This window comes from Mugil cephalus, chromosome 21 (genome assembly GCF_022458985.1).
Source record: "Mugil cephalus isolate CIBA_MC_2020 chromosome 21, CIBA_Mcephalus_1.1, whole genome shotgun sequence".
NCBI lineage: Eukaryota > Metazoa > Chordata > Actinopteri > Mugiliformes > Mugilidae > Mugil > Mugil cephalus.
Window position 1 is genome coordinate 2063128 of NC_061790.1, and position 25941 is coordinate 2089068.

Genomic DNA, 25941 nt, shown 5'->3' on the forward strand with positions numbered 1-25941 from the left:
TGGATGACTAGAAAAGTTCCCAAAGGAAACCTCGACCGCCATTTTGGTTCCTACCACCTGATCCACTGTGACGATAGCGTGAAGGAGATTTATTCCTGAATGATTTTATGTTTTATTGTGGATAAGTTGTTTCATTGACGGTCGATTCTCAACATTTTAAAGTGAATCGACCAGTTTCCACTTATGTTTTGAACCGATAACTAATAATTACAGTGAATCATGTGGTTCTACGTGGACAGAGGTGAGTGTGTTAATATCTCATGAGCTCCGTGTTACAGTTTGAACCCGACTCGTCTTCACGTGGCAGCTTTGTTTGGCTGAAACCCGACGCCCTCTCTCCTACCTTGTAATACTTGGCTCCGCTTTCATTCTGAAACAGAGTCAGACTCTTGCTGTCGAGCCTCCAGTAATGTCTCTTCCTCTGGAAAGACAAAAAATAAATAAATAAATAAACAGGTCACAGGATACGAATATTCATTTAATTTCCACGGATTTATTGACATTTGCGTCTTTTTGTGTCCCACCAGGTTGTCCCGGCTGGTGTAGTGCACCATCCAACCCTCCTTCACCACCGTGGAGCTTTTCCTCTTGGTGTGTTTGATGGACTGAACCACTCGCATCAGAGGGATGTTAGTGCTGGTGCACGGGCTGCAACGAAACAACAACACACAAAGAACCAGGTTAGGAACAAGCAAGAAATTCATAACTATCTATACATGTAATATAATTAGAAACTGCTGTAGTTTAACCCTTTATTAGTCCTACAGAGCTCTGGACACGAGTCGTGTTTGAGTCAATGCTGCATGATGCAATATGTCATTTTCTTCTGGTTTCATTGATAAAAGTCATTATAGGATTTGACCAGAGTGTTGAAGATTGATTTTATAATATTTGGCCTTTGTTACTGAAGATATGGAGGCAGATAATCTAGTACTGCAAATCCCTGCCTCTGGCCTCTGTCAGTTTTTGTTTTATTCTGTGTGGATCTTATATTTTGAACTGTAAGTCTGGTATTTGGGTAAAGAAGGTGACTGGGGTTTACTGTCCTGTTTTTGTTTTTTTGTTTTTGGACTTATTTTAAATTGTAAACTGTAAATTGTAAAAAGTAAAATGAAAGATCTAATTTGCTGTTATCAGACGGAGGAGTTCACCTGATGGCCCTGACCGTCTCCTTGTCCTCCTCGTCCTTGTCTCCGTCGGTGCAGGGACCGTCCATGTCGAAGAGTTTGTCCTCGGACGTGGACGTCTCGTCGGGGTCGTCCATGCTGTGTCCTCCGTCGCTGTTCACGTCGCAGTTGTCCACCTCCATCGTCGCCTCGGAGTCCAGACTGGGACTGGCCGGCTCTGAAGAGACCAAAACACAGGAACACTATCGAGCTGCAGTTCCTCTATTTACCAGTAGGGGACCAGTTAGATATAAACAAGGTTCTTTAAGTCTTTAAAACTCTCAAAATCCTTAAAATAACAAATAAATCTAATAAAATGATAAATCTACATATTTCTTGACTAAGTTACAACTAAATAAATCATTATCATCTCATTTCAGACAAACAAAAATAAAATAAAGCTGCAGTTCCTCTAATGACCAGTAGGACTATAAATCAACGTCCTTTAAAGTCTTTAAAAGTTTCAAAATCCTGAAATGATAAATAAATCTAATACATAATGTATTAAAAATCCTAAAAAAGTCTGTTATGAAGATTTGCAGCAAGTGGTTGAATCGATAGTTGTAACAAGTTTGTTCAATTCTTAATATAAAAAATAATCATATTTTGTGGGTTTTTTAGTCGTCTATTAAAATTAAGCCAAACATTGATTGTGATATTTGAGTTTTGGACGTTTTACTTTGATTTGGACTCTTGGAATCGATATTATGTGACGATTAAAGAGATAAACTTTGAAAGACAAAACCCACTCACCTCCGTTAAAGTCGACCTCACCGAGACAGTCTCTGGGAACTTTGGCAGCGCATCTCTTATGGCAGTTAAATTTACAATCTGCAGGAGAGAGAGCGTGTTTTATTAAGAGCTTGACTTTGTGTCTTTGTCTGGATCCGTCTCTGGAGTCTGGACTCACCTTTGCACTGCAGCCCCTGGCGGAAGAGGCCCTTCAGCAAACGCTTGCAGAACTGGCAGATGGTGGGACGGGTGTAGGTGTGGACGGAGAAGGTGTGGGGGACCTTGACCCGACCCAGGACCATCTTCTCCATCCAGATGGGACGGCCGCTCAGGAGGGAGTTACGCTTCCCGGCGCCCAGGAGGGGGCGCTGCAGACGAGAAACACAAGCATCACACACACAGTATTAGCCAAATAACAATAACAAGTAATCAAACATGGAAACAGGAAGTGCAACACAACAGAAGACAGATCCTTCATCCTGGTAACCCCTCAGGATTAGCATATTTATTAGAGTAGCACATCCCCTTCTATGTCCCAACTGGACCCCAATTCCTCACGCCTTCAAATATTAAAATTCCAATTAAAACAAATATAAAATATTTTTTTTCCATGACTACCTATTAAATAAAAGGTTCTCTTTGCTTCCTTTCATTTTCATATAAAAGCTCTTATCCAATCACAGTTCAGCCATGATTTGTTGCTAGGGTCGAAGAAATCTGCCTAGAGGCCTTCGGAATCAGTTCATAAAGGACGTGTTGACCAGACTGTGGCTTTAACCAATCAGAACTGACAAAATGACTCAATCCCCATGATAAGAATTTGCCATCTTGCAATAAATGTGATAAAGGCAAGTTGATGTCGTGTATGACAAACATCGACGTCCACACAGCTGTAGCTCACTTGTGGCTAATGCTAATGCTAATGCGTCAGGAGAAAGCGGCCGTATCCTCCGTAATTAGGGCGATCAGACGTCCCCGATTTCTGGGACCAGTCCTCGTTCTGGACGACGTGTCCCACGGCTAAAGCTGTCCCCGATTTTAGTGTTTTATGAATGAGAAAAAAAATGTTGCACGCATACTACAAGTATTACGGTAGTCGGTCACGCTGCTATTGATAATGGAGACAAAACAGATTAAATATGTTTAAACATCTTCTTCATTTCATCTCTATAACATTTAATTTTTTTTTATTTTATGTCCCTAGATTTCATTCCAGAAATCTGGTCAACTTACAGTAAATTAAAAAAAAAGTCAGTCCATTCGTTATCCATGTCTAGTTTTACTAATTTATTTGATTTAAAGACTAGAGCTAAGTTCAACAAATTCAACTTTCTGCTTCAAATCTGAAATCTGAATTCTGCAACCTTTGATTTTCCCTCTTCTTCTTTTTTTATTTATTTATTTATTTTTGTGAGTGAAAGGAAACAATCAGGGTTCAGGAGGTTCGGTTTGAGACACCAGCTCCTCAGATTTGTTCCCTCATCGATGAGGTCTTCTCGGTCCACGAGAACAATGAGCGTCCTTGTCCGACGTGCCGCCTGCCGACCGCCGTCCTGGCAGCAGCAGGAAACATGTGACACAATGGGCCTGAATTAGTACAGAGCGGTTTGATAATCCACCTTCTCGCTTCGCTGGGTCCACGGGCGGAAAATAAAAAGGCTTCTGACCCAACGAGACAAACGAGCGACTGAAGGTCGAGATTCTTAAAGGAACGGAGACTTTTAATGATTCAGTTTTAGGCTTTAAAAAGGCATAAAAGAAAAATGCTAAACCAGTAAATTTAGTTTTCGGTCCTTTAATGTGTCAAAATGAACCAGAAAGAGAAGTAAAGGAGAAACCAGAGGTTTGATTCGTATAAAATCTGCTAAAGAAGAAGAAGAAGTCAATACTTTTTCTTCTTGTTTACTTGTTTTTTATTGTTTTTAGTCTAAAACTCAAATACCAAGGACACTGACCAAATCTAAATTAATATGTTTGCTTTTTTTTGTTTTATACTACATAATAAAGGACTATTATGTAATAAAGGATAATTATGTAATTTCGTTTTATTTAAAAATAAATTAAACTATCAACTGTTTTCCCAGGTTCAGCATCTTCATACTTGAAATACCAAGACACTAAAGCCAGAGACGGACCCACCTCCTCCTGGGGGGTCGGGGTGAGGTCGACGGACGGAGGACGGGCCACGGACAGAGTCGCCCCCGGCAGGGACACGTTGGACAGACGTCTCTTCTTCACGCCGCTGCAGTTGTTGGGGATCTTGAACGCGCAACGTTTGTGGTAGTTGAGTCCACATCCTGAAGAGAAACAGAATGATTCAAGACTGGGTCTGGTCTCACCTGGTCTCACCTGGTTAAAGTTACTGTGTCTTTATTTATTTATAAGGAAGGAAGGGAGGAAATCTAACTGTTTCCTGCTGGGATTCGATGGTTTTAGGTCCAGTGTGTTAATACAGTTTGATAAAAGAATGGAAAAATAAGGGTTGAGCTGAAAAGAATGAAACCAAACAAAGAACAAGTGAAGAGTTTTTAACAGGACGTGGAAAACAAAAACTCTGAATCTTAACATGAAACCGTCCCTTCACCTTCACATTTGAGGCCCTGGCGGACGAGGCCCCACAGCATCTCCCCACAGTCGTCACAAAAGGCCGGCGCCTTGTAGGAGTGGACGTACAGAGCGTGAGGACGGATCTGGAAGTCCTCCTCCGTGGCCAGAGCTGCAACCAAATGGACAAATTAATGAAGTTCATTCATTTTTATCCTCTTATAAGTGAGGAAGTCTGGACGACACGTTCCAGCTCTTCTTCATGTAAAAGACAAACTTCCCAGCGTGATCTGTGGAAAGTCTCAGGAGAGAGGGAGTCACAGAGATTAAAGGGCATTAAACCCATTTATATATTTATTTGTGATCAGGCCTTTTACGTCGAGTCTGTGAACAAATCAAAACTGACTTTCTCAGTTAAATCAGCTCCAGCGACGATGTAAAAATGATCTGAGATCTTTCTGGGACTTAAATTAGAGACGAATCTACACAGGTTGAGGTCAGACGTTTCCCATCATGCAGCTGGTTTAGTAGTTCCCCTGGGTTCCTCTGGGTTCCTCTGGGTTCCCCTGGGTTCCCCTGGGTTCCTCTGGGTTCCCCTGGGTTCCTCTGGGTTCCTCTGGGTTCCTCTGGGTTCCTCTGGGTTCCCCTCAGACTATCATGGAGTGATCTCTGTTGGTGGACAACTCCTGTCGTCTTCAATCTGTCTGATTATCTGCGGCTTCCAAACTCTTTAGAGACGGTTTTGTTGCCTTTTCCTGAGCTCATCATACACATGTAAACACAAACATGTGAAGATCAGAACTGAGGCTGAACCAGGAGCTGAGTCTCATCACGTCGATGGGTAACAATTTGTGGATTTTCATGCAGAAACATAAGGAAACATTATAAGACAGATACGATACATATGATACTTGAGTCACGATACGATACATAATTACGATATCATGATATTTCGATATTCTACTATTCTAGTTCACTGGGAAATTTTAAATGCAGCTTCAGATACACGTTGGATATTCAAGACTCAAGATTGAAGTTCACTTCCAATGATCCAGGATAAGAAAGAACATATGTGAATCAGACAGAGACACAGAAATAAGAGTCAAAATAAAGACAAATAAAATAAAATAAAATAAAATGAAATAATCTTAAAAAAATAGAAAAGGAAGAAGAATTACATAAGAAATGTACAGTCAAATGTACAGATATGATATATAGACATTTTAAAGAATATATTCAAATGATCCATTTCCAACTTATTTATTGCACTTGTGCAGAAAACGTGTTGGTGGAGATCGTTCATAATTGGCCAAAAACATGACTTTTTCTTTTTCTTTTAAAGTAAGACGTTCAAAATCAATGTTGTATCAGAGGAAAAAATATTGCGATATATATATATATCGCAATATTGATGTTTTTTTTTTTACAGATTTTCAAAATAAAAGTGATATTTCTGAAATTTTGATTTGCACGTGTTTCCATTGAAAGGTGTAACTCTGGTAAAGTCTCGTCTGGTGACATCCCATAATTCTTCAAATGAACTGGTCACATGACCCCCCCCCCAGCGTCATCTCCAGGGAAATGCCAGAAAAACAGTGTTTCCACTAAACTTTAGAGACTGACACGTCTGAAAAACCACCTGATGAGATTAGACGTGTTTCAGCTTCAGATGTTTGCAGAAATGTTTCCATCACCGGCTCATTATTGAGATGTTTAGGGTTTTTGCTCGTTTCTTAGAGGGAAAGGAAACACAGGAAGGAGAAGCAGCGCGACAGTAAAAGGGAAACTGTGCAGAGTTTTGCAGCAGCAGAAAGACGAGGACGAAGAGGAGCAAGAGGAGGAAGAGGAGGAGGAAGAGGAGGAGGAGGAGGAAGAGGAGGAGGAGGAGGAGGAGGAGGAAGTGGTCTTGTTGCAGTTCAGACTGCAACTGTTTTCATCCTCGCTGTGAGATTCAAACCTGCCGCTTATCTCCTGCTCCGTCCGGGTTTTAAAGTGTCAGTTCTGGTTTTTACAACCCGACGTGTTGACTCAGGAAGTGACATAATATGATGGTTAGAGTGAGGCCGGGGGTGAGAAAGGGGGAGGAGGGGGGAGGAGGGGGGAGGGGGGTCTGGGTCAACCTCACCATTCAGCGAGAGCAGACCACACACACAACAACAACACATGTTCACCCATTCATAAAAAGCAGCTGTAACACGGTTGTAAATGTGACTTTAAAAAAACAAATAAATAAATAAAAAATGAAGTATTTCTCATCAAACACAAAGAGAAGAGTTTAGATCAGATTCCGATTATTTTCCCTGAGACGTCGTTTAAAAACATTTTAAAAATATATAAAAAACTACAACTGAAGAAAACAACCAGTTGCATTTTGTTTCCCTCCACAGAAGAATAAAAACTAAAAACTTGTGTTATCTTTGGACGTGTTCACACCAGCAAAGTCCCATAGTTCACTTTGATCCGGACCTTTTAAAACCCGAGTCCCAGATGCAGAGTTGGTCTCGGTTCAGGTGTTTGGTCCAGACCAGAGGACGGGTCCGTTTCAAATGGACTAAACGAGGCCGGTGTGAATATGACCTCTGACTAATGACTGAATGTGTCTGATGATCTGAAACATTTAGTGGCCGCGCTGTCATTTAATTAAATTAATTTAATTTATCTCCTTAGATTTAAGAACAAACACTGGAAGGAAGGAAGGAAGGAAGGAAGGAAGGAATCTATCTCTAAAGGTTCTGATCTTCTTCTAAATCTTCTTCTAAACCATGAGTTTATTTTTCTTTAAGAACGAACACAAACTGTTCATCATTCCTCATGAACAGAAATTTAAGTGTAAATTAAAGTTAGTGTTGGTATGACTTTACTTTTCTGTCCATTAAAAGAAGCTGGAACATAAGAAACGTGTCCTAGTGTGAACTAATGGATGTATTAACCAGATGATAACGAAGTGTTTTTCCTACCAGACAGAACCACCTCCACCAGGTCGCCCTCGTGGATTTCATCAGCTGACGTCAGACGCTGGAGGATGTTGTCTGAGTTCAGGTCGTGACGGAAAAGCAGGATCTTGTCGTACATCCCGAAAAACCCACATTCTGGAAACTGAGGAGACGAAAGGAGGAAACGTCACGGCAACGCAGACGTGGAGGACGTGACTCCGACATGTTTTAGATTATAGGAGGTTAACGTCTCATGGCTTCGCTGGTTAAACACGTCATTTTGAAAGAAAAGCAATTACAATAAAAAGAAACAAAAATAAGTAACGAGATGGATACAAACAACAACAAATAACAATCAAATAAGAAACAAAGGAACAAACTGACGTTGTGCAAAGGACCAAAGAAACTGGGTGGCTAGGAAGCTAGGAAAGGCTACTATTAGCAGAGAGGCTAGCTACTATTAGCTGGGAGGCTAGGAAGAGTTAGAAAGCTAGGAAGCGCTACTGTTAACTGGGAGGTTAGGAAGAACGGCTGTAATCTGGGAGGCTATGAAGACCTGCTATTAGCTAGGAGGCTAGGAAGAGCTACTATTAGCCAGGAAGAGTTGGGAAGCTTGGAAGAGCTAAGTCTGTTAAGCACTACTGTTAGCTAAGAGGCTTATAAAGAGCTACTATTAGCTAGGAGGCTAGGAAGTGCTAGGAAGCGCTACTGTTAAGCGCTACTGTTAGCCAGGAGGCTAGGAAGAGATACTATTAGCTAGGAGGCTATGAAGAGCTACTGTTAGCTGGGAGGCTATGAAGAGCTACTATTAGCTGAGAGGCTGTGAAGAGCTACTATTAGCTGGGAGGCTATGAAGAGCTACTGTTAGCGAGGAGGCTATGAAGAGCTACTATTAGCTGAGAGGCTGTGAAGAGCTACTATTAGCCAGGAGGCTGTGAAGAGCTACTATTAGCTAGGAGGCTATGAAGAGCTACTATTAGCTGGGAGGCTATGAAGAGCTACTATTAGCTGGGAGGCTATGAAGAGCTACTATTAGCTAGGAGGCTAGGAAGAGCTACTATTAGCTGGGAGGCTATGAAGAGCTACTATTAGCCAGGAGGCTATGAAGAGCTACTATTAGCTGGGAGGCTATGAAGAGCTACTATTAGCCAGGAGGCTATGAAGAGCTACTATTAGCCAGGAGGCTATGAAGAGCTACTATTAGCTGGGAGGACTTGAAACTTCAGATGATGTAAAACGAGTCAAGATATTTTTTGCAACTGGAAAAAAAAGTAATTTCCTGCATTTTCATCCGGTTTAACAAAAGATAAAAGAAGAGTCTCCACTGTGAGTCCAGATCCTGCTGATCATCCTCAGCTCTTCTCCTGAGGAGGACGTGGCCCTGGAGTCAGAGATGACTTCACCCCGTCTCTATGAGCAACACATGACGCTCAGAGAAAACCACTCAGGACGCACATGAAAATATTTTGGCTGCTCGAGTCATTTCCACAGCAGTGGGTCTGCAGCGAATTAGATTTCCTCTCTACTGGGAACATTCAATACCAGGTCTCCTGTTTATGAGGCAGCTGCCTGACGTCGTGTGTCGTCTGCTGTGGTTTGGTAACACAACGCTTCAGAAAACCACGACACACACACAGGAACGAGCGTCAAACCTCCAGAACACGAGTTTTACGAGGCGTTTGTTTTTAATCAAGATGAAAGAGAAGATGAAGACAACGTCTACGAAGACAAAATAAATGTTGCTACTAATCCTCATCATGTCCAAGGCTTTAATGATCCCAACATAATATCACTTTGCATTTATTGAAAATATTTCAATTTTTGTGTTTTGTTTTGTTTTTTTTCGAAAAAAATGTATGAATCACAAACACTGACAAATAAATGGTTAAAAGAAAAAAATTAGTCAAATTTTTGTGGATTAATAGATTTATATATATAAAAAAAGGAAAAAATATTAACATAACATATTAAAATCAGGTATGAGGGTTAACATGTCACATAATTCTGTTTGTTTTCCGTGAGTCTACCCTGATGTTTGAAAATGCCAGCGTGCAGAGAATAAAGAAGCAGAGGGAGGTTCGAGCAGATTCGTCTGCAGGTGGAGCAGCTTCCTGTCCCGTGTTAGCAGGATGTTAGCGCGTTGTTAGCAGGATGTTAGCGGGTCATTAGCAGCGTGCAGGTAGCGCGCTGCATGGATCACGGTGGCAGGAAACCCGACGGCACGTGTAGAAACACAACCAACAATCAAACTAATCAACAACCACAGAGGTCAGGTCAAAAAAAAACAAAAAAAAAGAAACTGGAAGCCGACGAGAGGAAAGAGAACAGGTTGATTCTGCGCTTAAGTTCTGAGGAGGAGATGAAGAATTTGTTCTTTTCAATGCGTCTCTTAAAAGCTCACAGACATTTGTCGTCGAATTAAGAGAGAATAACACAAGAATGAATAAGACAAAGAGGATGAAAACAAAGGAGACAATGACAAGGAGGAAAATGAAAAACACAAAGTCGAGCACGAAGGAACCGAAGAAACAGGACAAAGAAGAAAAAGAGATAAAATAACTGTTTCATCTTTAATGTTTGTGTCTCAACCAAAAAAACTGAATTTCTTCCAGTTTCCTAAAACCTCAACACATGTAGCAACAGCAGCTAAAATAAAAGGTTCCAACTCCTTTAACTCGGTGACACTGTTTCAACAAGAAGCTTCTCGTGTTTGTAATAATTTTCTCCAGGATCTTGTATTGACGATGTTAGAGTCTATGAAACAGGTTCAGGTCTGGACTCATGCTCCCTGAACCAGACTTTCACTATCTGAGCCCCATGAATGAATCCTGAGCATCGGCCCCGTTCACACGGGATTATTTTTACCTGAGGACGTCCTGTGATTCACATTTTACCTCCTACGTCTGCGTTTCATGTGGCGCGTTCACACGACGTAAACAAACGAGGTTTCACTTCAACTCACCATTGTTGTGGCTCTGCTACTTTTTCTTCTCGCCCTTTAATTACTTTGCACATTATAATGGATAATTAAAAATACGTTTTTGAGCGACTGACGACCTGTTAGTATTTAAATCAGCTCCACCTTCACAGATGAACACAGTAATGGCTGATTTAATGGTTTCATGACTGGTCTGAACAGGTGAACAGTTCAGTGACGTCTCGTCCAAACTTTTTCCTTCATAATTCTTAAGTGACAAGAGGCAGAAAAAAAAACACAAATCGAACAAAAGTCGCAAAAAGGTAAAAACTCACCCCTGAATCACACGTCGATTCGCACTAGATTAGTTTTATCAAAGGACGATTCACATGAGATTAAGATCAGAGACGACCTCCGTGACAATTAGAAATTACTGGAGGTCCCCAGATAAAATGTCCTGACAAACTGCAGCTCTGCAGAAACCTCACATCATAGCGAGGCTGTTTCCTCATCTCATTGGTTTCCATTTATTTCTACTACGGGTCTAAAAATGGTTCGAGAAGCTTGTGACCGTGACGTGATGAATGGCAGAGAATAGTAACACAGTCTGTTTGCGTTACGGTGTTTGTACATGTGACGTCATGTCATGTGACCACTGCTGCCAATCACTGCAGCGTATAGCAGGAAGCAGGAAGTAGCTAGCTGAGTGGTGTTAGCTTAGCTGTCTTCATGTATTTCAATGGGACAGTTATTTTACTAGTGGCTAACGTTACTACTTTGATATATGCATTTGATGTGTATTTATTAGGCACTATTTTGTCTGTGTGCAGTAGAAAACGATAATGTGAACACAACGAATCTAAACTAATGGAAAGTTAAACCTGCACTGAACTACAGCCGAACATTTGTCAAGATTTTTTATTTTTACATAAATGTTTTAATCCACTTCAGTACTAATCACAAATATCAAAAGTTTGATTAATTTCTGACTTTTAACCCTTTATGTGCCAGTGGATGTGATGACATCACAAATATTTAAAGGAAAAACTGAACTCACAAAAAAGTGGGTTTTTCTTGGGGGGATTATTACGGCCTTGGACGTGTTGGTGCCCGATTTACAAACGTGTCCTCCTCAAAAAAACGTCCTAAAAATGAATGAATTCATATTTTTTTCTACTGTTTCTACATAAATGTTTTAATCCACCTCAGTACTAATTACAAATATCAAAAGTTTGATGAATTTCTGACTTTTAACGAGTTATATGCCAGCATTTGTTGATTTTTTTTTTTCTCGAAAAAACAAAACCACACAAAAATTTATTATTTTCAATAATCTAAATGCAAAGTGGACTTTTCTTGGGATTTTTTATAGCTTTGGACATGTCAGTGATTAGCAGCATTTTGATCTTGGGTTATTATTTATTTATTTATTTATTTTGTAGTGCCCGATTCAAAAAATCACTCCCATTAAAACCCATTGAAACTGATGCTGCACTTTGTCTTTTTTTACATTCAGACTGATTCTCTCCGTCTTTAAAGTATCAGGATAAAATATACACACAAACACATGCAAACACACACTCACACAGGCAAACAGCTCAATGTAAATGTCACTTTTGCCAAATACGAGAGCAAAAAGCAGAACTACCACTAAGTTATTAAAAAAATATCATGTATCCAAAGCTGTTCTTCTGTCTGACTGTTCACTTCCTCTCTTATATCAACTAGTCTTATTATCTAGATAAAATCTTATCATGTTTTCCATCGTATATGCTACAGAACCATAGCGTGTTAACAGCCAGTGATCTTCTCCACCACCACCATGTGTCTGTCCACATGGTTGTAGAAGAAATGAGAAGCTACTCGTTGCATCAGTCGAGATAAATAACTTTTTTTTTTGTTTTTTTGCAGCAGATGCGACAGCAGCACCCGACAGGAAGCAGAAGACGGGTGAGGTCTGAACCGTCTGAACCGTCTGAACCGTCTGAACCAGAAGCGTCTTTCATTTCTGGTTCAGCTGCCACGGCAACGCATCAGGGTCCCCCGTCCAATCAGGTGAGGGCCCGGGGCGTCAGCTGATGCTTCCTGAGGTGAGACGCGCTAAGAGTCCGGTTAATGTTTCATACGCACTGATCCCCCCACGGTTAATCCTCCATTAACCAGGCTTAACGCAAACACAATCCCTTTCACTTTTCTCTTCTCCGACATCCTCCATGAACTGAAAACACATTTCTGACGGCGTCGTTCTGGTCGCGCTGGAGTCACGGGGGTCAAAACCCCCCCAGGCCCTGTGGTGACCTCTGACCCCGCCCCCCCCCCACAGCCAGGTCAGGAGGCGGAGTCTTAGAAAGTAACAATCCTGGTTCTGAACCCAAGTTCCTTATAAAGTTAAAAACTGGTGCTAACCTCTGACTTCAGGTGAGTACGTAAGACTCTGGTCATGTGACCTTCAGGTGGACTCCGCCCACAGACAAAAAAAAAAAAAACAGGTCCCCTCCCACTTAGAAATAAGAGAAATGTCTTCAAGAAAGTCCAAGCAAGTCACAACAACGCCCCAAACAAAGAAGAAGAAGAAGAAGATGAAGACAAAGATAAAACTGAAGAAGAAGAAGAAACTGGAGAAGAGGTCAGCCACAACATTATGACCAGCAACATATACAAATCCATCAGAATCAGTGTTGCTACTAATCATTAACATGTCCCAGGCTCTAATAATCCCAACACAACATTTAGAAAATATTCCTATTCACATGCGTTATGTGTGAATCACTAACAGTGGCATACGAAGGGTTAAACGTCAGAAATTAATCAAACTTTTAGTATTTGTGATTAGTACTAAAGTAGATTAAAAGATTTATGTAAGAAAAAAGAAGTAAATATTGTCATATGCTATTTTTAAAATCAAGTTTGAAGGTTAAAGTGTTTGTGTTTTGGTTTGTTATCACTTAATCTACACTAGTGTTTCTGGGCCAGAGACTAAAATGTCAACGTGAAGAGAATCAAGAAGCTGTAGATCAGACGTAGAGTAAATAACATTTAAACCGATTCAATGTTCTTCTGGGAAACTTTTGGACCTGACATTCATCCACATACAGCGTAACCTACGCCGGTTTATACCGATGCTCTTTAATTTTTGTTCCTACTTCCTGTTTCACTTTGCCAACGATTTATTAACCTCCCGAGACCCTGCGTCCTCACATGTGGACGTTAAGTTTATTCTGCTTCATTTAAACTTTTATCCTTTTATCTAGACAGTAGTTGGTGTAAAAACATGACAGCGTCATTTCAGAGGATTTATTCTGGAAACTCTCACGTTTATTCTCTCAAAGGAGACGTACACGACATGAGGAAAGGTGGTCATAATGTTATGCCTGGTTGATGAACAAGCTGAAACAAGGGACAAATGGACATGTGGAGTTTCTAGAAGACATTTCCTCCACGTATTTAGTTCCTATAGGTGGTAGGTAGTTGGGTTTTACGGTGAACACCTGAAACTCACATGACTAAAGTCTGTTGTTGTAGGAATTTGTTCTCATCGTTTTTTTCTGTTTTTCTTGTTTTCCTGTTTGTTTTGTATTTTATTTGTATTGTTATTAAGTGTTTATAGATAAAATTTAACTGATATTTGTTCATTTGTTCATTATTCCTCACTGTGATGATGCTACTCTTCCTGTGTTCACACTTCAAACTCAAAACGTAATATAATAAAATGATCTGCGATAAAATGAAAATTCGTCGTACACACAGTGAACGATGCTGAAGACGTCACATTAACGCCCAGAGGCTCCAGTCTCCAGTGAACTGACGCCATATTTAATCATTTGAAGCCATATCTTCAAAGAATTAAAGGATTGTTTGTCTGTGAAACGTTAAAATATTAACATCATCCTCTTTTTCCGACGGCGCTCGGTGGAAACATCTGGAGCGAGCGTCGAGCTCAGAGACGCTGAGAGCGGCGATAAACCCGACGAGGGACGGCGCTAACCGGAGGGGCTGATGGGAAACACGAAGGCAAACAGCTGTGGGTCTGTTTTCCCTGCGTCCGCTCGTCTCCGTCGCCTCGACAGGAAACAACAGGAAGCGGCGGCTGAGAGGGTCAAGGCCGTCGGAGTGGGCGAGCGAGTGGGAGGCTCATTCATCCACTCGATAAAAGGCTCAAATCACAACTGAGCGCAAAAAAAAAATAAAATAAAAAATAAATGGAGGCAGAAAAAAAGCTGAATGTGCCGGTGCTTTTTATGAATTAGACAGAGATTCTGCTCCACACAGGAAAGTTTCTATCGGTTTAAATGACTTTATGTCCTGGAAACCTCCGACCTCTTCCCTTCTTTGTGAATCTGATTCCTGGAGCAGATGCTCGAAAAAATACTTTTCTGTTTACATCATGTTAGTGCTGCAGGTTTTCACAGCTCTGATCTGGAAACAGTTGTTTGTTTTGTTTTGTTTTGTTTTTTGTCATAAAACGATTTAAAAATGATTTTATTTACTAAAACTAAGTGGTCAACAAGAACATGGGTTTAAATTAGTCGATCTAAGAGACAGTGAGTGGAGAAACAAGCCACAGGGAAAATATTTTGATTTAAAAAATATCTGTAGTATTTATGCAGCTGCATCACTCACTTCTACAGAGGAGATTATTCTTCTATAACACAACGTCATGTTGCATTGTTCTGCTGCTGCTTGAAATATATAAATGAATCGCGATTAATCACAAATTAATACGATACTTTAGCCCGATTAAAGTAAAATAAAGCTCTATCTATAATTAACTCGCGATTAATCGCAAATTAACACCACGTTAACACCATGTCTGTTATAAATTTATGTTAAAACACAAAGTCCAGATCATTTTTATGATAAAACTAAATATTTACATCTTAGTGCTGCTGTTTTTTTACAGAACAATGTGGAAACCTAAGATTCACGATTGCTGGGTTGTTGTTTGTTTTCTCCATAAAACGATTAAAAGCATGTTTATCTTGATGTTAAATAAAAATAAAACTGCAAGGAAAATAGTTCATTCAAAAAAATGGAATTTTTTGTTGATAATAAGACATGTAGCCTCATGCATCACTTTAAGAGATTCCTCTTCTATAGTCAGGCTGCATCATTCTGCCGCTACTAAATTAATTGTGATTAATTAAAACTATTACTATAGTACAGCAGGATTATTTATTAAATTAAAATAAAGCTGTGAGGTGGGGGATGGAAAAACAAGCCACCAGGAAAATATTTCAATAACGAGTTAAAATACAAAATATATATCGCGATTAATCGCAGTTCACTCATGATTAATCTCGAATGTATGTAAGGGATTTTATTTGTTGTTATTAATGAGTCAAACACAAATACTATCCAGAATATTTTTATAATGAAATAAAATAGTGCTGCTGGTCTCCAGGTTTTCTACTGAACGATCTGGACACGTTGGATTCATGATTGTTGGGTTGTTTGTATTTTACGTCTCCATGAACTCAACTTATAAAATTATTATTTATCTATTTATTTTTATTATCGAATGTATAAAGCAAACAAGAACAATAACTACAAACCTTCAATAGGGAAAATTAGCATCATCTGTTAAATTAAATCCGCAGGGCACTGAGTTAACAAACATCCGAAAGGAAAAAACTTCAATAAAAACCTTGTTCTTAAGAATCATCTCTAGAGTTTATGCAGCTTTATCCTTCTATAATAAACACAAGAAGTCAACGTCAGGCTGCATTATTCTGCTGTTAGTAGATTACAATGATTAATCATGACTAATCATCTGTTAACTTGTGACTAATGACAACACTGTTCAGGTTTTAGTAGCACAATCTGGATTAAATGATAATTTTCTTTACCAAAACTACATGGAAAACGAGAACGAGGACAAAAAGGCTGCAGTTAGATGAGTCAATGGGTTTTATCTGTTAAAAAATAAAGATATCTAGTCATCGCATCGTCTGGTAAAGGTTTGTTTGACAAATTTCATATTCTGTCTCCCCCTCAAACGCCCTCTGACGTCAGGATTAAATTAATGAAATGTTTTCCCAGGACTCTACGTTGACTTACATTCATTTCCTGGAAACTTTACCTGAACAACAAACAGAAACCTTTACCCCCAAACTTAAAGTCTTCATATTACATTCTGGCCCTGGAGGTCGAGGTAAGTGTGTTCGCAGCTCTGTCACAACATGAATAATACAAGCGCACACACACTGAACAACAACATCCTCCCTCCTCAGATACCTCAGCACTTCCTCTGGATCCATTCACACGACATTCACAAACAAAACAAAACTAAAAAAAACTAGAGGAGCCTCTTCACCGGCCTCAGACGCTGGAGAAACAACCCGTGAACTTTATCGTCAATATAGAGTCTGAAGGAGAATCTCTAGATTTAAAAACGAGCTGCAGAGACGAAGCAGATCAGGGAAGGAAACAGGGAACCGAGATGAAAAACACATCTGCTGCACGGAAAACCACAGAGGAAGAAAACACGCGACGCTCTGCAAACGCCGGCTGAGAAAGATCTGCATCGTTCAGCTGTGAATGTGTTTGCGTGTTTCATCTGAGGAAGTATGAAGACGATGATGATGGTGGTGGTGGTGACTGCTTTAACTAATCGTCTACTAATAAATAAACAAACATCAGGCTGAGGAGACGAACAGAAACATGGAGGCAGAAACACAAAGATGAACCAAAGCTGGAATCAATGAGGACGGAGAACGTGGAGACTTTAGTCCACAGGTCAAATCAGACGGTTCATTAAACGCAAACATTTACCTGATTTATTTGTAAACTACAGGCCAAAGGTTTAGAGGTAAATTTATCCATAAAAGATCATAGTTTTATTGGTGTTTGCATCAAAATTAACGAGATTATTACATAAAGAGTAACTTATATTTTTACTATAATTATCAGGTACTTCACATTAACCTCCTCTGGCTTTTTGTAACCAGACTCTCAAAAGTGAATAATTTATTTTTATTTTTATTTTTACTTTTGCACTGAAGTTGTGACTTTTGTGAATCTTCTCGACCCTAAAACTGAGCTCTTCTTCTTTTCTTTTGCTGAGATTTATTCACCAACAGTCTGTTAATCTTCACCTAAAGGTAAACTGAGGAAAATGGTTCATGTCAATAAAACCAAAGTGTGATCATGTGGTAAATACATCCCAGAATACACAGAACTCATGCTGGTTTTTTAATGAAGTCATCGTCAACAGAAAGTTGAAGTTGCTTCCAAACCTTTGAGCTGTAGTGAACGTCTATAGAATAAATCTGGAGTTGTCGTTATTGATAGATTATTTATTCTGTTGTGCTACTGGTCCGGTCCCGTTGAGATTAAACTGGGCTGAATGTGGCCCCAGAACTAAAATTAAACCTCCGCTCTAAGGTAATGAGCCCAAATTATACTTATTTTCTTAAGAAATTTCATTCTTTTTTTTGTTTTTAACACAAAGTTCATTAAATGCAAACATTTACCTAATTTACTTGTACTTCTATGGAATAAATCTGGAGTGTGTTCCTGGTCCGGCCCAACTTAGATCAAACTGGGCCAAACTGGGTCGAAATCTACCTATTTTGAATGTTTTAATATTCATTTTAAAAGAAAAAGTCAAACCTTCCAAACCTCCACCACCACTTTTTCTGCACAAGTGCAATAAACTGGAAACGGATCGTTTGGATTAATATTGTTTTGTTGACTCAATTTGTCCAATTAATTATCACTGATGTCATTTGATTTACATATGTACAACGTGTATTTTAAGCTGCATTTAAAATCTCTCAATGAACCATGTAGAATACTGCAACATATCATCGTGACTCATGTATCGTGATACGTATCGTGATACATATCGTGATACGTATCGTGATACGTATCGTGATACGTATCGCGATACATATCGTGATACGTATCGTGATACGTATCGTGATACGTATCGTGATACGTATCGCGATACATATCGTGATACGTATCATGATACATATCGTGATACATATCGTGATACGTATCGTGATACGTATCGTGATACGTATCATGATACATATCGTGATACATATCGTGATACGTATTGTGATGTGTCGTGAAGTCCTTGCCAATGCCCCCCCACCTCTGCTCTAAGCTAAATCTAAAATATCAAAAGCAAACTAAATCAAAGCAAAAACATTTTTTTTTTTAGTTTCGTCCAATCACTTCTTCCAAGAAGTTGGAGACAGACTTTAACCAGAGATTAAATTCAAGAAGCAGTAATTGTTCATTTACACCAAAGTTCTTCAAATGGTTCAGTTAAACTCTGAATAAAAAAACGTTTTTCTCCAGACAAAGACCCCAAGACACAAAAAATAATTCACAACGTTCAGTGAATAAATCACAAAAACAAAAAGCTTTAGAGACTAATCAGAACACAGGCGATAAACATACGGCCCGCGGACCAAAATCGGCCAACACAGCGTCTCATCTGGTCCGTAGCGTGAACATTTAATAAAATAAAAGTAGCTGTTATCCCTGATTTGTCCATAGTTTTATTCAGAGAAGTGGACACTGAGACCCAGGACTAAACAACAGACATCAATGAGTCCAAATTAAACTTATTTTTCATAAGAAATTTTAAATGATTAAATTTAAACATTCTTCTAATTTACATCCTCTTCTTTGCACTAAAATCTGAATGTGGCCCCTGAACTAAAACGAGTTTGATGTAAACACATAACTTACACCGATGAAGGTCTGAACCAACTCTGGACCATTAGATATTAAAAACATGACGTAACGCTCCTTTTCAAATTAAAAGCGCCCCGGGCTGATGATCAGGTGACCCTGCTCATGTAAATGAGAGCCAGATGTCCCGGTTAGATTGGACCAAAGTAAACATTAAACCACCAAAACCAATTTCCTTGATCTGATCAGATGAGAATCAGCTCGACGGAAACGAACCCACTTCCTGTTTCTGATCACGGCGGCCGGCAGGTAAACGGCGACGCTGGAGGTCGTTCGTTTGTTGACGTTGAACAGCTGCACACCTCACTTTAAAAACACAACTTAAAAGAAAAGAGAGAAGACGTCTTCTAGGCCCTGAATTCAGTCCAGGACGCTACGCATCAACACGCCTCAACCTTCACAGCTACTGCTCAGGTGAACAATGACCCACCTTCAGCCTGTTTCTTATGAAAACATCCTGGTGGAAAGATGGCGGATAAGCTTCGGGGCAGGTAAATTATGTGGCGTGGGCCAAGAGTACATTTACAGATCTGACTACACATTTACAGATACAGAACAAGCTCTCGTCACGCACTTACAAACGAAACAGAGTCTGATGACAGATAACTTCACGGGAGAATTCAAAATAAAAGAAAAACTACAATGATGCAAAGCTCAAGATCGTGAGAAACAACACAAACAAGGAAGGCAAAGGTCCAGACGGTAAGAAAACACAACAACTAGATGGTGTTGAGGCTCATTAAGAAGCGTAATTAAACACATGGGCTCAACAAACTGATGTCAATTATCTACCAGCAACACAGACCAACTCAGGCCTCCTGTGTCTGGACCAGAAATTTACACATGAACGCACCACAAAGACTAGAACCAATGATTAGCTGGTACAAACATTCTGCTAGGAAGAGCTACTATTAGCTAGGAGACTAGGAAGAGCTACTATTAGCTAGGGGGCTAGGAAGAGCTACTATTAGCTAGGAGGCTAGGAAGAGCTACTATTAGCTAGGAGGCTAGGAAGAGCTACTATTAGCTAGGAGGCTAGGAAGAGCTACTATTAGCTAGGAGCTAGGATGAACTACTATTAGCTGGTAGGCTAGGAAAATAGATGAGCTACTATTAGCTTGGGGGCTAGGGAGGGCTATTATTAGCTGGGAGGCCAGGAAGCTAGGAATAGCTAGTATTTACTGGGAGGCTACAGAGAGCTACTGTTAGCTGGGAGGCTAGGAAGACTTTTTATATACTGGGAGGCTAGAATGATTTCCTATTAGCTTGGAGGCTAAGAAGAGCTACTATTTGTTGAAAAGAGCTACAAGAGCTGGGAGGCTAGGAAGAGCTAGTGTTAGCTGGAAGGCTACAAAGAGCTACTCTAGCTGGTAGGCTAGGAAAATAGAGGGAGCTTCTATTAGCTTGGAGGCTAGGGAGGGTTATTATTAGATGGGAGGCTAGGAAAAGCTACTATTAGCTGGGAAGCTAGGAATAGTTACTATCTGCTGGGAGGCTAGGGAGAGCTACAGTTAGCTGAGAAGGTAGAAAGAGCTACTATTAGTTGGAAGGCTATAAAGAGCTACAAGAGTTGGATGGCTAGGACAAGCTAGTGTTAGCTGGGAGGCTAGGAAGAGCTACTATTAGTTGGGAGGCTAGAAAAATAATAAAATCTACTATTAACTGGTAGCATAGGAAGCTACAAGAGAGGAAGAGCTACAAGAGTTAGCCTCCACACTTGAAATGTTCAGACGAGTGTTCAGTTATTTCCACGTTGGTGTATTTTTTATGATTTACTTTTTATCATTTGTTTCCCCTGGTTCTCTGCGTCGATCTGTTCCACTGCTGCTTTTAAAATGAAGCTAAAAATGGAGTTCACATTTTAAAAAGTCTGAATCCCTCAAAAAACTCACAAAATGGCGACGCTCGTATCCCTGCGATGTTAGCTTCTCTTTCACTAACGGCTCCTAGTGGCTGTTAGTGGAACTGCAGCCTGAGACTGGTCTGAACTTTGCAGAATTGTTTTTTTCTTTTTTTTTTTAAAAAAAAACATATAAAGGAGATTAAAAAAGTCTCCGGTTACAAAACCTACATCAACACTTGAACCTGTTTTGTAACAGAACTTAGTTTCCGGAGGCAGCAGGTCAGAGATCAGCTCGGGGCTTTTTTCAGGAGGATTTTCTCGACTAACGAGGCGTCAAATTGAGTTTGAAAAGCTAAGCCGGGGTTTTTAAAAAGTTAAAGGAGAGCGAGCGAGAGGCGGACGGTTAATGGACGTTAATTCAACGTTTTACATAAAAGGAAGTAGGCGATGGGATTAAATCAGAGTAGGACACTCACATTAAATGAATACGACTTCGGTTCATCTCAGGTAACATTTATATAACACACTAAAATACAACTTTAAGCAAACGTGGACGAAAAACCATAGATTTATGTCCAATTTATTATAAATTTATTATACCAATTTATGAGAATATTACAATAACTTGTACTAATATTACCTGAAGTAAACCTGGCAACAAATTTAGCTCGTGTTTAATTACGAGGAGACTATGACGGACTATGAATTTCAATATAACTGGACACAAATGTAATTTTAATTTTTTTCTTTTTCTGTCTCTAAATCTGAGAATAGTTTTGATTTTCATGTTCATTTTAGTTCATGTTTTTATGCTACTAGTGGTTATTCATGAGAAAAACATTATATAGTTTTTTTTTTTTAAAGAATAGAACTTTAACAGATAAAACTGTGTTTAAATTTAAATAAAAGGAGTTGGCATTATTCATGAAAATGGTACAAAATAAATAAATAAATAAATAAATGTATATATTGTGCAGGTTTAAGGTCGTATTTCCAAGCTTTCCATTCGCGTCTCTCTCTAACTCTCGTTGCCTCCAGCGTTCACGTCACCCACCTGAAACGCCACCTGGCCTTGGTAACCGTGGAAACCGGCCGCATCGCCGCGGCGACGGAGAGATAAAGAGATGCTGTTCTCAGGAATCTGTGGATTGTGTGTTTTTTTTTTTTTACGGTTCATGCGTTTGGTTTGATTTGTTATCTTGTAAATTAACAAAAACAAAAAAATGATTTAATCTACTATTTTTTTCTTTAATAAATATCCTCTTAAACTTGTAATTTGATTTCACACAACTCAGTATTGTTGCCGAGCTCGGGGTCAAGGCCGTTCCATGATCTTGTTACACAATTGCATGACAATCTAGTGTTTTTTGAGTCACATAAATGAATATTACCTGACACTAAATGTGAACCACAACACCAGGTTTCTGAGCCTGGATTCCAGTTGTTTCTTCTAAAGCAGCGAAACATTTACTTACTTATCTGTAAAAATATAAAATATATCTCTGACTGTTTCTCAGATCTGTTGGTTCACACAACAGAGTGAATGAATGAGTTTTACAATTTAGACGCTATTAAAGTCTACGATTAAAACTGATGCTGCTAATCTCCGTGACCACGGAGATTTCCACTACCTGTGACATCACATGAAAACCCTCTACACCTGAGCTGGCCCTGGTAAAGGTTAAGGCTTTTTTTATTATTATTATTATTATTGTTGTTGTCGTTCCACTGGGGGCACAGATGCAGGAACTTACATACATGGGCAACACCGGTGTGAGTCAAGCAAGTTTCGGATGGTTTCCTTTTTTTAACCTCACACTTCCCTCCAGCCTCTTAGAACTGATGAACCTACTCAGATTAAACGTCTTCTCAAAACTCTACAAGTCTAGTCGCCTCTTTATTAGTTGGACTGAAGTCTCCCACGTTACAGAATCCATAAGAAAACTGACTGAATATTGATCGAATTAGTGATAAACAGGGACTTTGTGAAGTCTAAACTGTGGGTTACAGTCGGGTTAGTGGCTACAGATGGTGTTAGATGGTGAAGTAATTTCACCGATAGAAAGTTTGTGAGTGGGTTAGTGGTGGGGAGGGGGGGGTGGTTAGTGTTGTGACTTATAATGGAGGGAATCTTCCCCTCTTCTCGTCCTCCCACGCACTCGGCCGCACATGGACGCTGTAAATCAGAGCTTCCATCCTCCCACAGACGGAGACCATCACAGTGGTGGCGTGGACACAAAGGCAGGAAAGACACAGATTCCAGTGCTGATGTCATGTCGAAGGCCGACCTGGGACCTGACGTGTCCACAGTAAAAGATAAACAACCATCATAAAATCTGTTAAACTCTACTTTACACTAGTCTAAACTAGTCCTGTACTAGCTTCCTGTCTTTGCAGCTAACAGTAGCTATTTCTAGCCTCCCAGCTATGGTATGGAAGCTCTTCTCAACTTCCTACCAGCCTCCCAGATAGCCTTCTAGCTAACACTAGCTCTCCCTAGCTTCCTACTAGCCTTCCAGTTAATAGTAGCTATTCCTGGCCTACCACCGAATTGTAGCTCTTCCTAGCCTGAGCTAATTGTAGCTTTTCTCAACTTCCCACAAGCTTCCCAGCTAATATTAACCCTTCTTATCTTTCTAGCCACCAGGCTAATAATAGCTCTTCCTAGCTTCCTACTAGCTCACAATTAATAGCAGCTCTTCTTAGCTTACTAGCCTCCCATCTAATAGTAGCTCTTTTTAGAACACCTAGCCTCTCTGCTAAAAGTAGCTCTTCTAGCTTCCTAGCCTCTCTGCTAATAGTAGCTGTTCTAGCTTCCTAGCCTCTCTGCTAAAAGTAGCTGTTCTAGCTTCCTAGCCTCTCTGCTAATAGTAGCTCTTCTAGCTTCCTATCCTCTCTGCTACAAGTAGCTCTTCTAGCTTCCTAGCCTCTCTGCTAATAGTAGCTCTTTTTAGAACACCCAGCCTCTCTGCTAAAAGTAGCTCTTCTAGCTTCCTAGCCTCTCTGCTAATAGTAGCTCTTCTAGCTTCCTAGCCTCTCTGCTAATAGTAGCTCTTCTAGCTTCCTAGCCTCTCTGCTAATAGTAGCTCTTCTAGCTTCCCAGCCTCTCTGCTAATAGTAGCTGTTATAGCTTCCTAGCCTTTCTGCTAATAGTAGCTCTTCTAGGTTCCTAGCCTCTCTGCTAATAGTAGCTGTTATAGCTTCCTAGCCTTTCTGCTAATAGTAGCTCTTTTAGGTTCCTAGCCTCTCTGCTAATAGTAGCTCTTTTTAGAACACCTAGCCTCTCTGCTAAAAGTAGCTCTTCTAGCTTCCTAGCCTCTCTGCTAATAGTAGCTCTTCTAGCTTCCTAGCCTCTCTGCTAATAGTAGCTCTTCTAGCTTCCCAGACTCTCTGCTAATAGTAGCTGTTATAGCTTCCTAGCCTTTCTGCTAATAGTAGCTCTTCTAGGTTCCTAGCCTCTCTGCTAATAGTAGCTGTTATAGCTTCCTAGCCTTTCTGCTAATAGTAGCTCTTCTAGCTTCCTTGCCTCTCAGATAATAGTGGTAGTTCCTGTTTCAGTCTTTACTTCGGACATAGAACGTATTTGCCACATAATCATTGTCTCTGGTCTTTGTAATAAACTGAAGAACATTTTTATATTTGTAATTTACTTATATTTTTGTGTGTATATTTCCTAATAATATTACACATTTTACAGAAACCTTAGAAAACATTTGAAAAAAGTCCAACTGAGCAGAAACAGCTACACCTTGAAACACTCCCACGAAACAGGAAGTGCAGAGCGCTGACACAGCAACAGCAACCAGGAACCAGGAAGTGACATTATGTGAAGCTAAAGAGACTTTTCCTCCACCCGGGCCTGAAGCGCAGCCAGTGGACGACCACTCACACGGCCAATCAATCAGTCAGTCCGGTCAGCAAACAGCACTGACGGCCGCAAACGTTCAACAACACGACGAGGAAACGTTCAAATGTTCAAATTAGAGCATCGGTGGGTTTTTATCTCCCCCGTGTTATGTCCTGCTGCCGAGGACATTGTCAAGAAGATACACACACACACACACACACACACACACACACACACACATATATATATATATACACACACACACACACACACACATATATATATATATATACACACACACACACACACATATATATGTATATATATACACACTTGTGCTGTATATCTTCCAAGATCTTCTTAGCTCTTAGGCACTCAGCTAAGAGTAGCTCTTCCTAGCCTCCAACTAGCCTCCTAGCTAACACTATCTCTTCCAGCTAATATTAGCTTACCTAGCTTCTTAGCCTCTCGCCTAATGGTGGATCTCCCTAGCTGTAACCTCTCAGTAGCTCTTCCTAGCCTTCTCCTTGCCTCTCAGCTAATAGTAGTTCGTCCTAGCTTCCTCCTGGCCTCCCAGCTGATAGTACCTCTCGCTAGCCTCCAAATAGCATTTCAGCTAATACTATCCCTATGCTTCCAACTAACAGTAGCTCTACTTAGCTTCTTAGTCTTTAAGCTACTATACTCTTCCTTGCTGCTACCAACCCACCACTAATACTAACTCTTCCTAGCTTCCTCCTGGCCTCCCAGCTGATAGTACTCTCGCTAGCCACCAACTAGCATTTCAGCTAATACATACCCTATGCTTTCACCTAAAGTAGCTCCACTTAGCTTCTTAGCCTTTAAGCTACTAGTAGCTCTTCCTAGCTGCCTACCAACCCCACCACTAATACTAACTCTTCCTAGCTTCCTCCTGGCCTCCCAGCTGATAGTACCTCTCGCTAGCCTCCAACTAGCATTCCAGCTAATACTAACCCTATGCTTTCACCTAAAGTAGCTCTACTTAGCTTCTTAGCCTTTAAGCTACTAGTAGCTCTTCCTAGCTGCCTACCAACCCCACCACTAATAGTAACTCTTCCTAGCTTCCTCCTGGCCTCCCAGCTGATAGTACCTCTCGCTAGCCTCCAACTAGCATTCCAGCTAATACTAACCCTATGCTTTCACCTAAAAGTAGCTCCACTTAGCTTCTTAGCCTTTAAGCTACTAGTAGCTCTTCCTAGCTGCCTACCAACCCCACCACTAATACTAAC

General features: G+C 40.2%; 1 protein-coding gene across 2 annotated transcripts in view; it reads right to left on the reverse strand.

The window, feature by feature from the left end:
• LOC124998725 (serine/threonine-protein kinase D3-like) overlaps positions 1-25941 on the reverse strand; it is a 44619-nt gene that overhangs the window by 13574 nt on the left and 5104 nt on the right. For both annotated transcript variants that reach the window (XR_007111095.1, XM_047573216.1), the window contains exons 3-10: positions 7400-7538; positions 4483-4614; positions 4038-4195; positions 2077-2266; positions 1920-1997; positions 1152-1344; positions 525-648; positions 344-421 (exon numbers count right to left, since the gene is read on the reverse strand). Coding sequence is in view for 1 of the 2 variants with exons in the window: in XM_047573216.1 (XP_047429172.1) it covers positions 344-421; positions 525-648; positions 1152-1344; positions 1920-1997; positions 2077-2266; positions 4038-4195; positions 4483-4614; positions 7400-7538 (1092 nt within the window). In the remaining variant the exon portion in view is untranslated. The remainder of the gene's footprint in view (positions 1-343; positions 422-524; positions 649-1151; positions 1345-1919; positions 1998-2076; positions 2267-4037; positions 4196-4482; positions 4615-7399; positions 7539-25941) is intronic.